The sequence below is a fragment of the Leptonotus elevatus genome, chromosome 4 (assembly GCF_054856555.1).
Source record: "Leptonotus elevatus isolate MCC_2025b chromosome 4, RoL_Lele_1.0, whole genome shotgun sequence".
NCBI lineage: Eukaryota > Metazoa > Chordata > Actinopteri > Syngnathiformes > Syngnathidae > Leptonotus > Leptonotus elevatus.
In genome coordinates, this window is record NC_141242.1 from 15,323,131 (window position 1) to 15,344,165 (window position 21,035).

At 40.9% G+C, this 21,035-nt stretch overlaps 1 protein-coding gene across 2 annotated transcripts in view; it reads right to left on the reverse strand.

Annotated features, from left to right (window-relative positions):
• znf423 (zinc finger protein 423) overlaps window positions 1-21,035 on the reverse strand; it is a 129,648-nt gene that overhangs the window by 99,478 nt on the left and 9,135 nt on the right. For both annotated transcript variants that reach the window (XM_086073440.1, XM_086073439.1), the window contains exons 2-3: window positions 13,193-13,255; window positions 1,589-1,783 (exon numbers count right to left, since the gene is read on the reverse strand). In XM_086073440.1, coding sequence (XP_085929566.1) covers window positions 1,589-1,783; window positions 13,193-13,255 — 258 coding nt within the window. The remainder of the gene's footprint in view (window positions 1-1,588; window positions 1,784-13,192; window positions 13,256-21,035) is intronic.

Here is a 21,035-nt window from a genome sequence, read left to right on the forward strand (position 1 = left end):
TATAGCCCTTAAAAATAAAAATAAATAAATACAATGAAAAAATATATACAGTAATCTTTCGCTTACTGTTAGAGGGAACCCATGTAGCACTCGAGATTGAGACACATTGACATCACTGTCTTAAGGTCCAACAAGCATTTAGTAGTATAACTTGGGATAGGTAAAATGTATTTCAGGATGTAGGAATGATAAAATACATGACATTAGAATATGATTATAGAAATAATTCAGATGTAACAATATGTTTTTTTGACAGAAATGTTGAATAATATTTTCTGGTATGACCAATTTATAGGAGCGATAACTGCCACAGTGGCCAAAACATCCTTAATTAAAATTAAACTGCACTAATAAACTAACCACTGGAGGGTGTTAGAACTGCATAAATGCAATACGACCTCACTTTTTTAACAGATATGACCGCCAATGATATCGTGGCAACTTTAATATTGCGATATTGCTTCTATTTACATCCCTAACAAATAATGTACTTTTTATATGTTGGACAGCTTCTTAACGCCTCGCGATGCCCCACTGATGAAGTACTGCTTTGCCAATTGAGGGGAAATGTTTTGTTCCTAAATTGTTGACACCTAGTTTGCATCATAACATCCAGTGAAATTAACATCAGGACAAAGCATCTGAGCACCTCCCTGTGGCTAGACTGGCTGGATACGCAACACGTGCCTGTCTGCAGGAACGAGATGTTGAAGCAGCAGGTGAATATGAGGTTGCTGAGACCATCATAATACAGTCTGTAAAAACACTTTACCAGTTTCAACAAAGCCCCCCTCTACACACACACATCTTCACCCCCATATCAAAGTAAACACCATTCAGACGCTTGGAGGCAGCAGACAGTCTTGCAACCGAAGTGTGTGCACGTGTGTGTGTGTGTGTGTGTGTGTGTGTGTGTGTGTGTGTGTGTGTGTGTGTGTGTGTGTGTGTGTGTGTGTGTGTGTGTGTGTGTGTGTGTGTGTGTGTGTGTGTGTGTGTGTGTGTGTGTGTTGGCTTGTTAAGCACGCATTTGGATTAATCTGTAGGAACCAGATGCCCCCGCCGCGTTCCTTTCAGTCCCTCCATTAATTACAGCACTACCAATAACGACTCTTGTGCATGTGTGTGTATTATAACTGGAGGTATCCAAGCTGTAGTGGTTACAAAATCCTGATTGAGGGACAAAATCGTTACAAAGCGGCATTTTTAAAATATGTTTTTAAGTGCAACATAGGATATTGTATTGTTTGGTATTGGTTCACTTTTTTGTATTAGCACAAGTTTTTTTTTCTCACATATCTAAATATTTCATAACCCACGAGGGGTAGAAGTGTACAAAAGTGCAGATCCAGTATGTATTTTAAATGTATTAAGACTCACACCTGATGCTCATAGTGACTTGAATTAATTAAAAAGCACACACGTATTCACACAGATGAATCTTCAATGAACATAAAATGCACGTTTTAGGAACGCGAGAGTAAACAAGATAAAAGAAGCTCACAAAATCCTCACGCTGCCCTCCACACAAGCCTGTATAAGCGAAATCAAAGTAAGTATGAAAGAATGAGTGAACGAATGTCCCACCCACCTGCTGGACAGTGGTTGGTTCGATGTTCTGTGAGCTCAGCCAAACATTCAAAGTCCTGCTGACAGTTGTCGCACGTGAATATGGAGTCATCATCCAGTTCGTCATCGTGTTCGCCAGGCTCCTCTTGTTCTGCATCCTCAGCAGCAGCCCCTTGGCCATCCTTGGGTTCGAGCGCTTTGACTGACGCTGGGACTTCTGAGGATAGACAATACACATAATGATGAGGATGAACAACTGTCTTCCTGAGCATCTTTTTCATAATTATCAGTTATGCATGTTTGAGGCTGTGGTAACTTGTAGATGATTTTTATGTTTAACCATGCACGCCGTCCACGAGTTGTTCTCTTTAATCATGCTTAAAGAAATAGTTTCCTTTTCAACTTGTGTCATTTTGTTTTGTGTCTGGTGAGTTGAAGCCTCATTTACTTTCATTAAACTAATTCATTGTTGCTTTGTCATTTTGAATCTGGTTTGTGTTCCCGAGTACAAATGAATTATGCCTTCCCAGATCCACCATATGCTTGTCCTTTGATTTGTGGAAGTTGCCTGAATTACAATGACAAATAGGTATAGAGCTTCAGTATGTGACAGTCAGTGTGAATGGGTGTGCCTGTATGTGTGTGTGTGTGTGTGTGTGTGTGTGTCTTAGTCATGTGAGAGGCGACCAGTGGAGGGTTGCGATGGGCCAATGCTCTCTGCTCTATTGTGTCTCCATTTTCACACCTTATTATCACTTTATAAATGCTGGGATTCCAGATGGACTGATAAATGATGACACAGGGAGGAGAAAAAAATCCAGACAATTTAAAAAAAAGAAAAAGAAAATGAACAGCAAGGCTACTGTGAATTGAATTTATGCTGCAGGGAAAAAAATTCTTATACAATTTTATTGTCTGAATGTTAGAATATGTTTCCAACTTAAAAAATAAATAAATATGTATATATATATATATATAATGAATAAAATGAGGCACTGCAGCTCTACATTAAGTTTACAATGGCAGCAAAAACTATTAAAATATGTTGTCTTATAGACTTATACTACATGGACAAAAGTATTGGGACAAACTTTGTGTACTTAGGCACAGTAATGCTATAAAAAGAAAAGGCCTTAGATTCCTGTAAAGTTAAAAGTTTACTGCACAAAATGTCGTACTTTATATTATGTCGAGCAAAAATAGAAAGTGGTCGGATGAATATGTGCAATATGAATTCACATGTAGAAAGGTGCATATGGCGTTCCACAGGGTTCAATTCTGGGGCCTATGCTGTTTTCATTCTATCTTAAGATGAAACCCAGGGGCAGCAAACAGTGGAGGTTGTTTTAAAGTGCTCCATAAATATAGAGTTGAGTTGAGCGATGATGGGCGTCAGCTTCCTAACTGAACGATTTGCTGTCAATTTGAGTAATTCTAGCTATCCAGCTAAACTAAAAGAATACTAGCATGGAGATGGGGAATAGAAAAACACAACCCTTTCTGAATTCAAGGTGAAGAGAGCCAGATATGAGGCTACTTTCCCTGTTCATTTTGCTCATCAGTAAACCTTAAATACCTCCAACAAGGTTAAGAACCACTTGTCTAGAAAAACTTCATTTATTTACTAATTGATGAAGGTGTGTTCCCAAATAACACATACCATTAAAAAATATCTACCCAAAGAGTATAGCAACAGCAAAGCTAAACATGAGAATGTACTGTACAGTCGCCAAAAATCCAAGCGCCAGACTAATTTATACTGGAGAGGTGTGATGGGAAACGGGGATGCTGGGAGGCGGGCAACGAGGGACTGCGGTGATGGGGTGCCGTGGGAGAGGACATTAGTGATGGAAGGATAGAAGGAGGGATAGATGAAGGGATGAGGATGAAGAGAAGAAGGGTGTTGGCCATCTGTCCAGTGGTGAGAGCACCGTCTGGCCAGGGAGAGAACGTAGACCCTTTGCTGATGAAACACACACAAATGTGCAGGCTCAAATTTGCACAAAAATACGTATGACAACAGTAGAATGAACACAGTGATGATATGGGAAAAAAAATAATGAGAATAACAATAGGTACACTGTCAAAATTCAAATGCAGTGCAGTTGTATGCCACTGCAAACCGTAACCACATTAGCTAACAACGACTCTAGAATATAGTATGTAATATGCAGCTGTTGTATTAGATCCCATTAGATTATACATGTGAACGTATAGCCGTTAAAAAAATAAGCAATTGTGTTCATAAAATCTTGCGGTAGCTGCACAACTAAATGCATGTACCGGATTAAGATATTTTCTCAATACTCATGTATATAGTATGCATACAGGACATAAACGGCAACATTCTCATACATACACGTATGCATAGCAGGGGATTGTGATGCCAGAGGTGAGGGCAGTGCCAAATCCAGTGCATGCCAACACAACCTGCTGTCATGGCAACAGTGGCACGAGCCAGATGAAACCATTTCCCTTGCACTCGTCAAGCAACTTAATGTTTCTCTGTGTGTTCATGCATATTGTGCGTGTATGTGTTACACCATTTTGGTGCCCTTCGTCTCTCTCTATTTTAATTTTTTTTAAGAATGTCTCATGTTGATTTGCATCCACATTTCCATTTACTTACCATCTACAACAACAAATGGACAACAGAGACAACACGAATAGTGGAAACTCTCCACACAAAGACCCATGACCACCAATACTGTAATTAGGTGTCCTCTTAGAGCCCTCAGAGTGAAAGGGAGGTGAAGGGGGCGAAGTCCAGTGATGAAACTACTGTCACAGGACATGTACAATATTGCAAAGCATGCAGCGGAAGCATAGCGATGACAGTGCTACGTACATCTCTGTCATGGCTGCTCTGTTAAATCGGGCTTAGGAGCCCATGAGTCACTTGTATGACATAAGAATGCTTGAAAGCACCAGGCATGATGTCATGCAAAACAGTTAGCCTCTTCTTTTTTTGACACACAAAATCAAACGTGCGTACTCATTTTAGCAGGATACAGCAATAGGCACAAAACATACACAAGCATTGTCTACCAAAGAACCATTATCTTTGAGTCACAGACTGTTTCAATGCCAGGAATAACTACACACTATAATACATTCAATACCCAAACAGAGCCAGGGTGTTTTAACCACAAAAATGGTTCCCGATGAGAAAATGAATGAATATGACCATTAAGATTTTTGACGCTCCCACAAATCCATCTACTGGTCTATAAAATATTTTCCATGACAGCTATGCTGATTCTTATTCTCGCCATGTAATGATAGACTCAATTACATATGGGGTCTGAAGTGAACGGAATGGAATTAAGTTACTTGATTAAGTAGAACAAAACAAAAGTGATAAACCAGGGGTCACCAACATGGTGTACATGGGCACCAGGTAGCCCCCTAGAAACATTTGAATAACCTGTGGGCTTGTTCTAAAAGGAGCTCAAGAGTGATTGGGCAATTGTGATTTCCTATAGAAATGGCATTGAGTGATCATTTGAAAATGTAAACACTGGCAGATATTTGCAGAAATAAAACATTGTTTATTAGTTCTCAATTATCATGAGAAATTATGAACATGGTTACTTATCTTCACTCTACAAATATATGAATATCATTAATTTCTGATAATAATAATAATATAATAAAATTATTATTATTATTATTATTATTATTATTAGGCGGCACGGTGGCTGACTGGTTAGCACGTCCACCTCCCAGTGCAGAGGACGTGAGATCGAGTCCACTCTTCGGCCTTCCTGGGTGGAGTTTGCATGATCTCCCCGTGCTTGCGTGGGTTTTCTCCGGGTGCTCCGGTTTCCTCTCACATTTCCAAAGAGATACTGCGATAATATTTACATTTGATACTAGTTTGAGAGCATGTAACCCTGGCTTTGGATGATGAGAAAATGCCTGTCTGATTATTATTATTTTTTTATCCCTTGGAGGAAATGTAATGAGTAATATTCCAGGTTGTAGTCATCAGCCTGAGTAATCTGAGGACAATGCTTGTTTAATAACAGGTACAAATATAAATATGCAAAGTGACACCTCAGGAATAATTAGGTCACTTTGCATATTTGCGGGAACGATACACGTGGCGTGAGTGTGTATGTGGAGTATTACTGGTGCGTGTATGTATGTGTGTTTGTGTACACCCAGGGTAATTAGATAAAGAGAAGTGAATTAGCAGAGTCCACAGTGCAGAGTGATGTTACGCATCCCGACCCCGCCCAGCTGAGACCCACTAATCACCACTCGTTAGGCTTGTGTGTGTGTGCGCGTGCGTGTGCGTGTGTGTGTCATTACCCAAGTTTAGATGAGTTCACTGAGCCGATGTAGTGAGTTAAATGATAAGATGCTTTATCAAATGGTTGTATTAAGCTTACTTATTAGAAAACCCTTACCAGGAAAATGATTTCCCAAATTTCCCCCAATTGTTTTGGGGGGTAGCATTTATGTGTAGAAAGTCTAACTCCGCTGATGGGTTGTCACAGTCTATGTAGCTCCTTGTATAATTGATGTGTTGTAGTTTTTTGTTATTTTGTTGTTCACGGGGTCTCAAAGTTGATAGGCCCAAAAGTCAAACAACTCGTTCAACCAAATGCATTTAGTGACGTCAGGTAACATAAAATACACAATGGTTTGAATATAATTTGCATATGCAAATTTACTTTAAAAACCTTAAAGCATAACGGCTAGCAACTAGAGTGATTTTGACAGTGTCTGCAGCATGAAATAAATAAATATGAGAACAGAGCGTTGACAATTAATTATAGTTATAAATTAATTTTTGTATTTATTTCCACATTTATTTTTGGATCTTGTTTTGTATATATATATATATATATATATATTGTTTTTATTTCTATTTCTATTTATTTTTTGTATTTAATTTTTGAATTATATTTTTTATATCCATTTTTTTTTTTTTTTTTTTATTTCATTTTTATTTTGCCATTTTTGGTCCTCCATTGAAAATGACCGGAGAAGCTTGCCAGTACATATATGGTGTCTTCTCAGGGTGAGCAGTTTGACTAGTTACTACTAGTTTTATTATACCTTGGTTAACCTATTTGTATGGCAGCTATAAAAGCAAAAAAGTTATGATAAGCATAAATAACCAATACAGAACAACTTGGAAGCATCATTGAATGGACTGTGTTCTACTGTAGCTCCACTTTCCCCTTTTCTTACCACTGTGATGGACATTATGTTTGGGTACTGGAGTTTTTCTTTGCATGTTTTTTTTTTATGTTATGGACATAGCCACAGTCAGCATGAACATTCACCTGGGGATCTAATGAACTGGGATATTTTCCTGAGCTGTTTCTTAGTGATAGAAATATACTGAAAGATAGTCCCAAAGCAAGAAGTCTTAAATGGGAATAAAACATAGTGTAACACTGCAAAGGCAAAGGGGGTTACTTATGTGTTAGATTTGGCAACCAGAAAGTGGTACTTTGGCCCGACTTGCACACAGCTGCTCGGGGAGATTAATATCTGCGGGCCAAGTGTACATAAAACACCTACATACACATGCTCATGTCTGCACAAACCTTAAAGGGGCATCAAAAGGTGTGGAAAGGTGTGTGTGGAGCTTCCAGCAGAATGTTTAGAAAGCAAACAGCCGCGACACAAGGCTTTCATTCTGCTCCACATCATCACTGTAGTCGAATTCACAGGCACCTGGCTGCAGCAAGCCCCTTCAGCAGGGCCACCAACAACAAGCTGTGATGTTCAAATCAAACCTGCACCATGTTGCCCACGGACGTTATTGATGTATCTTCAGACACATGCAACCAATGTCACATAGTATGCATCACACACAAGCTGCCCAAAGCAGACTTTTAACCCAGACTCGGTTAAATTGCAATGTCACCTTAAGTTCTGGGTCAGAGCTGGGTCATCTTTCATATGTGCTTATCCAATTTTCGTGTTAAAGGCCACAACATAGCTGTATTCTTTCTAAGAGGGCATTGGCATTAGTATGTAAAAAAAGAAAATGGTGAAGCATACAGGAAATTCCAAGATTCTTTCTCTCCTTCTGCCTGATGTGATTTGTTAATTTCACTGGCTAATATCTAAAAGGCATGCCCAACAGAAATCACTTGCGATTAATTACACAGCTGAAGTAAAATATTAACATTCGAAATTAGATCAAAAGAATGTCTTTGCCCATGTCATGTTTGCGTTGGCATTTTGTTGCTGGGCAGAATTCAACCTGTCCACACACCCAACAAAAAAATACTCTAAACAGAACTACATTTATCCATTTGGGCACGAGCCAATATTAGATTCTAACGATATGATATTTGTGAGCAAAAATATTGTGGTGCTCTAAAGTGCTTTTTTGTCCATATGAAAATGTCCTTCTAGGAAAAAAATGGTTTTCCATTGAACACAATATATTTTCTTTTTAAACAAAATATTGAATATTTGGTAAATAAATAAATAGGGACACACTGGCACCTGCACATGTACACTTTTTTTTTAAGGACAATGCAAACACTACTAACCTAATAATAAGGAAAGTTCAAACAGTCTTAAAAAAACATGCTTCACCTGCTCCGTTTTTTGTTTTACAGGAAATATCAGCACCATGCATTACCTTTTTTGAGTTCAACATGTCAAGAATACAAAAATATGGCCGCCTTGAGTGCACTCAAATACACACTGACACACACACTGACACACACACACACACACAAGCTGAACAGGTGCAGCTGGACACAATACAACCACCCCACCCCACCGCTTCTCTCTCTCTCTCTCTCTCTCTCTCTCTCTCTCTCTCTCTCTCTCTCTCTCTCTCTCTCTCTCTCTCTCTCTCTCTCTCTCTCTCTCTCTCTCTCTCTCTCTCTCTCTCTCTCTCTCTCTCTCTCTCTCTCTCTCTCTCTCTCTCTCTCTCTCTCTCTCTCTCTCTCTCTCTCTGGGGAATGCCCCCACCCTCTGTCTCGCTCGGTTTGTTAGTGTGAGTGTGTTTGTTGTGTGTGTGGGGAGTACGCGTGTGTGTTAGGTGGCTATATTAAGAAGCCATCTTTCCTCACCTTTTCCCCTCTGCATCCCACCTCATCTTGTTTCTCCCACCAATGCTTGCCTCTGTGTTTTCACAATACAAGCATACCCCCACTGCTGAGGCACAGAGCTGCAGTCACACACAAGAACGCACGCGGTTGCAAACTCACATACACGTACACTCGCATACACGCACTTGCTGGCTTGTGGGAAATGCTGCGGCAAGGGACAGCAGCACCCAAGTCTGGAAACAAGATGATGAAAGAGGCGCTCACGTCACGGAAATACATTAGAAATTAGGCACACGAGGACACAGTGTTGGTTCACAAACACGTACGGTAGATCATCACAAAAAGTTGACTGGCAAACAAGTTGACAGCTGCTCACCTATTTGAGTTTTGGTGCGCACACATTCGGTATATCGACAAAGATTGCAAACAGCCTCTCACAGAGGGCTTAAATGCTGCAATACAGACGAAAAGCCTGTGCATTGTTGCAAGCAGGCAATAATCGTTGACACACAACACACACGAGCGCAGGAACTGTTTTCCTGTGGTATAGCCTTGGGGAAATTAAAACTACATTATGGACCTCAAGAGAGAGGCAGCGAGAGAGGGATAGGGAAGAGGAAAAGAGAGAGAGGGGAGCGGCAAAGAAGGCCAGTGTCCTTCTTTTTCGGCCATCACAAAGAACCAGGATCAAGCGTTATCATTACCTATATCTTCTCTAATCCTGGCACACGGGCCACAACCAGCCCGTCAAGGGGTCCAATGTGGCCCGTGGTGATGTTGTTGTTGTTCAATAAAATTCATTGCTGTGGCTAATTTTGTCTACTGGATGGCAAACTGATGGCCACTTAAGTGACATTCTGACTATTAATCAGGATTTGACACATTGATATTGATGCACTTGGGAAAGCTAAAGGGTGCAAGGTTTTAGGTGCAACATAAGCCCACGTCATAAATTTGTACTGTGAAGGATAAAATGTTTTGAAAATTAATATCTCTTGTAGAAATATTTGAAGAGACTAAATATTGCAAAAATATCAGTTTTATGCCGTAACGCTTATTTATTTATTTATTTATTTTTCATGCATTGCTACAATTTATATTCATTTTTATTAGGGATGGGGGGCACGTACCGATAACAGGTATTGGGCCTTATTTCAAGATAGCGGTACCTGAGACTTCTTGTGGCTGTTTTACGAACAATAGAAATTAGAAAATTGAAAGAATAGAAAATTGTCATTAAGGTCATGCAATTTTAGGGGAAAATGCTATATTTGGATATATAGTTCTTTATTTAAAATCATCTGTCGTTTTTGGGGGGAGATTTGATGTATCAAAAGTACTAGTGGTATTGGTACTTGGTGTCAATATTGGTGACTGTTCTAGAGTTGAGTACCCGTACTGGTATCAATCTGAAAAAAAATCATATCGATCATCTCTAATTTTGATGTATATATTTACACGGTATGGGGAAAACAGCACCCATTTTCTGAAAAGTTCCCATTTTTTTGCAGAAATGTATGTAAATTTAAAATGATTTCTGGAGCTTTACAAGTTGTTCTATATATTTTCCAACCGTACTTGACACCAAAAAAAGGGGGAACAATTTGGAAATGTTGTTACTCATAGCTTATTTGACCACAAATATTCTGGTTCGGCCGACTTGAGGTCAAATTGAGGTGAGTGTGGCCCCTGAGCTAAAATTAGTTTGACACTCGTGCTCTGAAGGATGAACTCATTCCATTCCGGCATGCTGGACAAAATCCAATTTGTTAAAACATTCTTCCCATAAGATATGCTGAACATGTAAATTATCTATTTCATAGTCAAACTGCTGCCATCACAAAACTGTTACTAACTTAAGCAAAACAGTATAGTAGAGTTTCGTATTCTCCTCATGCTTGGGTGGACATTATCCCTTATTCCAAAAACATTAATCCTACATGGTTAACTGAAGACACCAAATTCTCCATAAGTGTGAATGTTATTTTCCTTCATGTGTCTTCTGATTGGCAGACGACAAGTTTGCCATTCACCCAAAATCAGGTGCTATAGGCTGCAGGCTAGTGAGGATGAGCAGTATAAAAAACTGAATGGAGAGATGGATGTCTCCAATTTCAAAATGCATGAGGAGGGCAGAAAAGTTGTTTTGTCTTATAAAGTAAAAAAAAAAAAAAAAGTACGCACACTGTACTGCTGTGACCAAGCAATAATAATGCAATAGGTCTTGGACTCTCACGTACTGCTTGGGGAGCTGACAAACCTTTTCCACGATGACTCATTGACTGTTTCCGTATGTGACTCTTTAGTGTTCTCCAACAGAAATATTAAGTGTGTGTACAGTATGGTGGCTGTATATGACAGACAAGACTTGAGGAAGACTGTATGACAACGTCTAATCATGTCCTCTGCTTATTTTCCTGTCGTGGCACAATTAGCGAGCAAAGGAACAGGAGGGAAAGCCAGCAAGGAGTGAGGACATTCTGTCCCACTGAGAGGGAACAGGGACACATGGGGAAGAAGTGTAGGAAGGTGGTGGGGCACCTTTGGCCTCGGACTGGTTCTCTGTGGGGGCAAAAAGGCGAGAGAGGAGGAAGGAGAGGAGGAAATGGCAATGGAACAAAGGAAGGAAAGAGATGTAGGAGTTGGGGTAGAAAAGATTGTCTTGATGCAATTCCCTTCCGAGTCACTCTCCCACCTCCCTCTGCCTTCCCTCCCGTGGGTCTTTCCAAACTCAACACACATTTTCCAAGGAAAGCAAGGGAGAAACAGAGAGGGAGAGGGGGTGGAAGCTTGTAAATTTAATAGCAGGATGGGGCGGTATAGTGTATTTCTTCAATCTGTCCTGTTTTTCCCCTCTTTCTGGTTTGCTCACCCAATCTTGGGGGATGCACAAATCAAGGCCTATTTTCTTGGAATTCAGACCCATTCCTAACCTGTGCATGAACATTCCAATGAAAAAGAATGACAGCGGCAGAAAGGGACAAGAATAAAAACAGAGCAAAACTACAAGTGAGAGGAAAGATGTGAGAATGGGGTTGCCATCCATACAATCTGAATTGCAAGAGTGGCTGAATAAGGCAAAATGGGACAGTTTGTTTTTTTAAGAGGGGAAATACTGTGAGATAGCACAGAGGTGTGTGTGTGTGTGTGTGTGTGTGTGTGTGTGTGTGTGTGTGTGTGTGTGTGTGTGTGTGTGTGTGTGTGTGTGTGTGTGTGTGTGTGTGTGTGTGTGTGTGTGTGTGTGTGTGTGTGTGTGTGTGTGTGTGTGTGTGTCATGGGACTGATGCTTCCTGCAGGAACTGACACACACAGCAGTTCTTGTGAGCCACCCAGGACCTCAGTCAGCACCCCCTGAAACACACACACAGACATGGACCCGCGTAGCTGCCCCTGGAGGAGCGTTAGCTCAGGTCTGAGCGAGCGGGAAGGAAGGGGGTGAGCACATGGATGGGAGGCTTCTGTACGTCATAGACCCCCCCCCCCCCCCCAAGGGTCATACTTTCCTATACTTGTATCCCGGTGGAGCAGAACAGGAGACAGGGCACGAGAAGAAGCAGGGAGAGCGATAACTCCGTATTTACCACATTCAGCAGTATCTTATTTCCCTGCTGGGCTGCAGTCAGAGGAAGTGTTTTAACTGTTCTCTGATAGGCTGTAAAAAGTAGCCACAGCTGGCAAACACCTACGGTAGTCCGACTGTTTTTTCCCGTGTGTGGGGAATTTTGGGATTTCATCTTTGCTGAGCACAAACTACAACAAAGAGGGGGAATGCTTGATTTGCATAGGGACTCAGCATCCTCCATTAATTTGTCTTTTTTGTATTTATTTATCATTCTAGATTATTCAGAATTCATTTTCCAGCCTCCTATGAAAAGTAAATAATACCTTTGGTTCTCTTGATAAAAGCTAATCATTCACAAATGAAATGTGGTTTATGGTAATTATTTCAACTTGTTTGAGACAAGACTACACCTGCTTATCTTTACAACACTAAACAGTTTTGTAAATGTAAAAATCACTACAATGTAAATATTGAAACATAATACAGTCCAGCATATATGGGAAGTGGTTCAGAACTACTTGGCCAGTTAGAAGGTGAGGAAAAACTAAATCCAGTATAACAAAAGAGACAATAAAAAGCCGACCATCTCTCCGACTTCCTCCCATGAAATCACTGTACAACAGAGAGCAGTGAAAGAGCCCACAAATCTCTCCCGTCCTGCTCTCCACGTCCCCTTTGTCATATCGCTTTCCATTCAGTCTTACACCAGAGACCAGCAAGTTCGTAGTCTCCTCCACATCTCACTATGCTTCATTCAAATCTCCTAATTTCTCTACATTGCTTTTTTATCCTTCTAAGTAGTTTCAACAGTCCCTCCATTCTAATCCCTCCTATGCTCACTTCATCTCTCAGCCCCTCTCGCTCCCACAGTATCCCATGGAGAAGGCCTTTATGAACCATATGGAATTGAAATTACAAATGGAGTGCCGGTCACTGTGTTTGTAGGAGAGGGATCTACATCTGTGCGCCTCAGGAATGTGCTTGCATGCATGAAAGTGAGCATGTGTGTCTTTTTGTAAACACTGACCTGGCTGGACAGTCGATTCATCCCAAGTCCCTCCACACTCTGAAGATTCTGCTTCTTCCACCGCTGAGAAGGAAATTAGAAGTTAGACAGATAAACACAAAATGTGTGTTATGAGTGTTTGAGACTAATGCATTCTCATGAACTAGAGGGCACTGAAGATTGTGCTAGTGGGGCCAGAACCAAGACTCAATTTAAAACTGCAGCACCACAACATATTAATAACACTTAATTGCACGTTGCCTTTCCCTACAAATGTAGATTCAGTTAAGTCCGTTTGCTTTCTCTGGTTCACATCAGTTGATGGGTTTGTAAACAAGTGTGTGTTTCCCGCTTGTTTGGTTCCTTCTCCACACAGTTCAAGGGAAAGTCAACCCAAAAAAATTCTTGACAATGTGACCCATTTTTATCCATCTCATGGGGCGTCCGTTTGTTACTTGCTATTGGCTTAAAATGACATCAAAGTTGCTAAGGGCTTAGCTAACGATCAATCACGGCGCAACTTGTGAATGTCACATGACCAAACTCAAAAAACAGATGAGCTGTGATTGGTCGTTACCTGAGCAACTATGATTCTCATTTTCAGTCAACAGCAAATGACGAAATGGCCTGTTGAGTAATGTGGAAGTCAATGAATGAGAATGAAGAGTTGGCTGGCTGGTAATTGGCTACACCATTAGCCACTCTGTGTGTTCAGTGGCAGCAACAGGTGAGGTCATCAGCATGTTGTCAATGTGCTTGTGCTTACGTTTGTCCAATAAAGAGATTAAAAGTGCACTGGTGGCTATGTCTATGCTCCCTCTATACTATATATTAATCCAACCAGCAATGGTAGGCTGTGTTAAATTAGCTAACTATAGTGTTTGTTTTACCGTAGACGCTCAGTTGTGTAACTCAAGCCGGTTGTCTGAAATGATCCCAAACTTTGAACATTGTGTCTTCTGTCTTTCCTCATGGCTCTGACGTATTGCTAGTAACGGTCCATATGGAAAAATAATCACCACAAAATCCAGCAATATAGCGAATAATCCGCAAAATAAATACAGTACAATCAAAACCTCTTAAACCACGTTCACCTAAACCTTACCCTTAATGGATCATTTGCCAGTTGGAGAGGATGTGCTTGGTCATCACAACCAAACCGTCCTTGGGGGGAATACAAACTAGCTTTTGATTGGGGGGGAAAAAAGAACCTGACTACATTAGCTGCATTATTGGCACTTGCCACTGTGCGTCCATTGCTTGAACAATGGCACAAGTTACCTTCCTTATAAATAGACAGCAAAAAAAAGGAATGCTGTGATGACAATGTCTCAAGACATATTTGACACACAGAAGTCGAATCAGAGCTGGAATGTGACAGCGACTTCCTGGGTACAACAGGAAGGAGGGAAGTACAGCTGGCACACAAACAGGAAATGGCTGGAGCTAGCACACAATGGAGCTTCCTGTGCACCCTTGCTCCCCATCACGATTCTTCATTTCTCACCTCTGATCTCCCTTTTTCTCCCACCCGTGGAACTTTTTTATACATATCGCTCACTCCCTATGTTTGTCAGTCTTCACATGAAAATCAAAACAAGAAGTTATAAATCAGTGAAGGGTTCCTTTTAGATTAAAAACAAAGGTGGGCCTGCCTTGTTGAAGATTGGCCCCGACCTACGAGTTGCCAGATATCCTGTGCTAAAGTTTACCGGTTCTCCCACTGGCCTTTGAGAATGACAGTGTAAATATTTGTTTCCAAAGACAATGTGATATGGTACAAAAAGGTGAAGCACTATACCTACAGACTGAAACATGAGCATCGCTGCACCTGCACATGCTCCATACACATGAACAAATTATCTCAGATTATACACCATGAAAGACTGAATGGGGGGAACAAAAAAAACTACCCTGCGCTTTCTAACTTTTTTTCTGTTGCAGTCTACTTTTTGGGGCAGGATTACTCTGTTGCCATTCTACTTTACTTTAGATTATTTTAAAAACTATAGGTGGTGAATCTAAAAGTACTGGAAGTTCTTCAGCTAATAAAAACGGCTATTTCTTGATGAGACTGTGGGGAATACAATGCGTTTCATTAGCCAAGCACACAAATCTTTATTTAGATTTTCACATCCTCTGAGACACACACCGTTAGTCTGAACCTTGCACACACCTGGGGGGTCGTGGATAACGTGTGTGTGTGTGTGTGTGTGCGTGCGTGCGTGCGCAATTGTGGAAGGCCTAAAGATAATGTAGATTCCATAAGTAGGAAAAATGAGTGAGAATCCATGAATTTAGGGTTCATAAAATACATTTGAAACACACAGATTCTAGGTAGAACACATTTACATTTATGAATAAAATTGGTCACAATAAACAGTTTCTACACACACAGTGCAAGCTGCTGCTTCTGCTTTGTCGAAACCCTTTGACAAAAGTCTTTCCATGTTGTTATGTTCAATGTTTAAACGGCTTACAGTATATGATATAGGCATGCCAACCAATGGAAATGAAGCCATTATTTTCCCCAAACTGCAGCCTTTGCCGTTTGAAAATGGGATTTTCCTACATTGCAATGTCGATTTGAATTTGATTAATTGTTCAACACTACAGATGGCATCATTGAAACAAATGAACACGGTATAATATAAGTATCTGATAGGTCTGTGCTCTCAATGTGCTCCTGTTCAGACATTAAATAATAAATTCCTCTCCGTCTTTAGTGTGCCTCTACTTGTTCAGTCTCCACCATTGTCTCTCCTCTCATTGGTGTTCCCTGACCACTGCTTGCTGTCATGCTCCGTCTTATTCCATCATCCAATTTTTGTACCATTAGCTCACGTCTTCCACACATCCCTTAACATTCCCTCTTGATCCCTCCTCGCCTTTGTCTGTGATGTGCCCCACGATTGCAGTTACATCCTTAACAAGAAAACCTTTTTGTCTTTTTTTTTCTTCCAAAACAACACGTGCGTGCGCACACTCCCACACACACTGTATCAGGGCCACTTATTCCCAAGGCAGTCCAAGGCTTTGGTGTTCCCAGATCTAGTTGATGAACGGGTCAGAGCGGCCAATCACGCACCGGCCAGGAGGCCCAGAGGGGCGGAATGTGGGTCAGTGCAGCCAATGATAAGCTGCTTTTTCCCCATGAGAGGCAGGTGATTGGCAACTGGTGCTGGACAGAAGTCAAGAGGGTAATTGTCATCCGACTCCCTCGCTCTCTCACTCTCTCTGTCTCTCGATCTTTTCTGTCTCTCCTCATCCCAGACACTTTCCTCTCTTCCCTCAACTGTGTGCTCTGCTGCCTCCCCTCTCCAACCTACTTCCTGCTCCTCCCCTCCCCTCCCCTCCCCTCCCCTCCCCAACCTGCCATGCCGCACCAGTTCCACGAGGACCCTCTCATTGGCTGCCCTTCCCGTCCCCCTGGAACGACTTTATGACACTATTGGCAGAGAATTGATGCCAATCTTTATCCCCAGCCCGCGACCCCCGGGAGCCTCCCCAACTTCAACTGCCTGTGTCAAACACACACATGCACACGCAAGGCCCGCTAGTCTGGGGACAGGGCCAGAAGCTGATTAACCAAATACTTTTATCAGCACTAAAACCGCTCTCTGTGTCTGCCTGCAGTTGGAACAAAATAGCCTTAAAATACAAAACCATGCATGCACATCCAGAACGCCAGACCAGTTTGAGGTTTGGGATTGTTTGTGTTTGTGTTAGTGTGCTTTTGTTTGCGACTGTGTGTGTGCAAAGGGACGATGGGTGCAGAGGGCTTAGACGGATGGAAGGGAAGCAACATCACCACAAAGCCTGATGGACAAGCTTCGTTGCACCGTCCATATTTTTTCTACTCGTCTGTTTTCGCTCTTTTATCTGTTCTTATCATACCGCCTGGCTTTTGACTTTCTTCAGTAATAAAATCTTCCTGCTATTGCCTTTTGTGCTTTGCTCTGTTGGATTCTTACTGTATATGAGGTCATTGTGGTTTTACATCATGCTGTGCTATGCAGCTGAGTTGCTATGCGACCTCTCCAACATTGCCGAACATACACAGAAGAACCACATACAATATATCCCTCCACCCTGATCCAACGTCCATGTTGTTTACTGCAGAATTACAAATTCGATAAAAACAAATATTTAATTCTGGAGACAAACGCCTTACTAGTAACAATACAGGAGCACAAAGGCTCCTTTGAAAAAAGTAAGTATCACACACAACAGCAAGCACAGAGTTGATGTTTAGGGCCAAACAAACACAGCGTGAGATTAAAGAGCCTCTCTGATCTGACATTTGTTATTTTGCTGTCAGAGATGTTGCACATAGAGTCAATAGTAGAAGACAGAGCGACAAGGGGAGGAACGTGTGTGAATGTGTTTGTGCTCTTGTATAACCCTTAACATCCCACTTAGATTTAAACGTGCGTGCGCGTGTGAGTGAGTGAGTGAGTGAGAGAAAGAGGAGAAAAGATAAGGAGTGTTAGACAAAGAGTGGCCAGAAGGAGGAGAGGGAAACATTCCTCTGGAGTACCTCTGCTCTGGGGAGGTACTCCAGAAATAACTGGAGAAATAACTACAAGCTTCCCCAGCAGCTTCCACTCGGCCGGGTACCAACACGGCACCAAGTTCAACATTGTTAAGACTCAGTGCAAACATGAGCATAGGCTGGTGAGGAAGAGCAGAAGCAGATCACATGCAAAGAAGATGGGGAGAACAAGCTGGAGGGTGGAGGGTAGGGAAGGCTTCATAATTGCCTTCTCATGTAGTACAGGCTGGGGAGCGGTTCCTGACTGAAGACACCAATTTCACGCTTAGGCATTATTTAGCTTGATACAAACTTGATTAGGAAGAGAGCGACAGAGACACACTCACAGGAGCAGACGGAGAGGGCAAATAAACTGATTTGTGTCATTTCGCAGGGCTGGCGGGCAGATTAGCTCACGACTCCGGATTCTATTGGGATTAACAAGGAAAATACACACAATGTGTATGCTCGGAGCATTACGGGTACTTCTGAACAGTTTAGAAATAGGTTAAATAAATACAGAATAAATAGCTATAAATAACTCACAACAGCTATTTGTGCAGGGTCACTATTTGGCAAGGTTTCTTTATACCATTAATAAATTGAGTATGATGATGTAGTAGGCACACGTGGCAAAAAAATAATAATAATCCAAGAATAAAGTAAAAATATTACTTTATAAAATAAAAATAATTTTCCAATAAAAAAATTTACATAATTTAAATTAAAGATGTAACTTGGCCAAAATTACGATAAACAAGTAGAGCATATGAAAAACAATGAATTAGTCACTGATTTGACTTATCTATGCCATCGTCATCATCATCATTATTATTAGCATTTTCTCATACAGTACTTTACTGATTGAAATTGCCTCTTTTGTTCTCGAACCACAAATGTTGTTTTTAACTATTAAAATACTTTCCCCTTCCCCCAAAAAATACATCAGGAATTTAGTTTCAGTACATTTTTTCCACTTTGTTTTCATTTTCAATATGACCTAAGCAATTAATGAGCAATTGGAAGCCTAATTGTAAATTTAAAAAAATGTATCATTACTTAATAATGAGCTTTTAAGACAAGCTAATGGAGAAAAGCAGTAGAGCAAAATGTCGGCTCACTGTTTGGCAAACTGGACATTCTTTTAGTTCATGTGTAATGACTTGTGAAAAGTTGATTAAGTATTTACAAAGAATTTACAAAGTAATTAATAAGCGACCAGTACCCTCCCTTATTGTCTTGAATTGTACTTGGTGCTAAGAAACAAAAATATTTCACAAAACGACCTTGCACTGAACTGAAATCATCGAAATGTCTTATTTTCTCTCCCACCACTTCTGTTTGTTTTTTTCCCATCAGCTGTCACTGTTGCTTTCACGCTCTCGTTCGCTGCTGCCCCCACTCATTCTATTGTATGGCTCACAGCGGGGTCCACTTGCCTTTTGACTGGAAGGTGAATGGAAAGGACTTAGAAAAAACAACTAAAGACTCCAACACTAAAAAGAGGCAATGGTAGCTCTATAGTGAGGCGCGCTACAAAGGCCGGTCAAAGTATCCAATAAAAAAAAGGAACACGGCATAGTCAGCTCGTCCTGTTTAGCTCCACACTCTGAGGACAATGCACACTGGTCTGTGTCACACTGGTTATGGTGGGTGTCCAAGTCGTGTGATGGTATAAAATTGAAAGAGGGCACCAAATAATCTTTGTGGTCAGAGAGATACAACAGTGAACAAAAATGTGTCATAGAAATTGCAGACCTTTGAGGCGGTGTCAAACGGAGAAAAAAAGCAACAAATCCAATGAATATATCATGAAACAGGGATGTGTGAAGAGGGGTGCTGGTAATTGCCCCCACCACTAATGTTTAATGTACAGCCAGTATCATTAGAGGGCGGGTTGAGGAAGGAGTCGAGGGAGAATTGCTATTGACCGAGTAAAGAAAGGAGGGAGGAAAATTGAGGAGGGGAGAGAGTCCGAAAACATCATCTTGATCAATTGTAAGCACTCATATTTAACTAATCGTCTCAAAATCTCTTTCCAGATAGTGTCAATCAAAAACTGTCAAGAGATCAACAAATGTGCATTCGAATTGTAGAGTGATAAAATGTAATCAAACTTTGGAGCACTAAAGTTTCATTCAATGAACTCCAGTGGCACCATCGCACAGTGGCCAGATGGCAAGCTGGGTCTGATTTGTGTGTATATGTATAGTCACCCCAGTGTCACCTTTGTCTTCTCTGCCATATTTGTGACACACATATACTATGTGTGAGTGTTACGGGGGGTAGTTCAGGGTCTCCAGAGGTGTGGGTGTTAAGGTCCAGTGAGTTAGCAGCAGATAAACAAGGTCAGCTAAGCTGCAACAATGGCACAGTTCTGGCCTGTGATGCCTGCCCCTCGACCCCCACCCCCGAACCCCTGCCCACACACCCATGCACGACCGCACCAGGTCAGCCGCTGATAAGGAGTTAACGCTGGCATCCAAATACACTCACACAAACGCCATACAATGAAAACTTTACCAAGCCCTTCGGATGGCATGGCCCTCACACATTCATTACCCTTTGCCCATTTGCTAACCTGTTTAGGGTTGCTGGAGTCTAACCCAGCACACTCATCGAAAATCTAAATGAGATTTTGAATGGGACACAAAGTGGTAACTGACTCCATGCAAGCTACATGAAGGTTAAGCATGTGAAACACTACACTACCAATGCTCCATACACATCCATCCTAAATTGCTCTCTCATCAATTAACAAATACCAAACAGTAAATCACATAGTTGAACAGCTTTACCAGCAAATTTGGGGTTTTCATAAAAAAAATTGCAATATGTTTACAGACAGTTCTTACTTGTCGCAAAAACATTTCAAACATATTCAGACAATTTTTAACTGTCTGCGAAGATGTTTTGAAACTTTTTACGTACCCTGATAAAAACCGCAAATTTAGTACATTTGCATGCATTTGTCACTCAGTGAGATACAGGGAACTTTTCATTTATGCATTTATTTAAATTCCCACGCTATAAAAGATGATGCTGACAACGGGAACACCCGACAGTTCATAAAATGTGTTTTTATTATTAAATTATGTTTACATTTTGGAAAATTTTATTGACAGTAGAAAACTTTAGGGAGCTATTTACTTGCTTAGGTTTTAATTTAGCTTAACACATGACATGCTGTTGACCCTGGAAGCTCCCTACAATTTGTTAAAATTTTTAAACAAAGCTTTCTATTCTTTATATGTTTAAAATTAAAAGAAAAGGTAGTAGTTGTTTTTTTTATTTTGACAAATATTTTCTCTTCTACTGCAAATGAATATT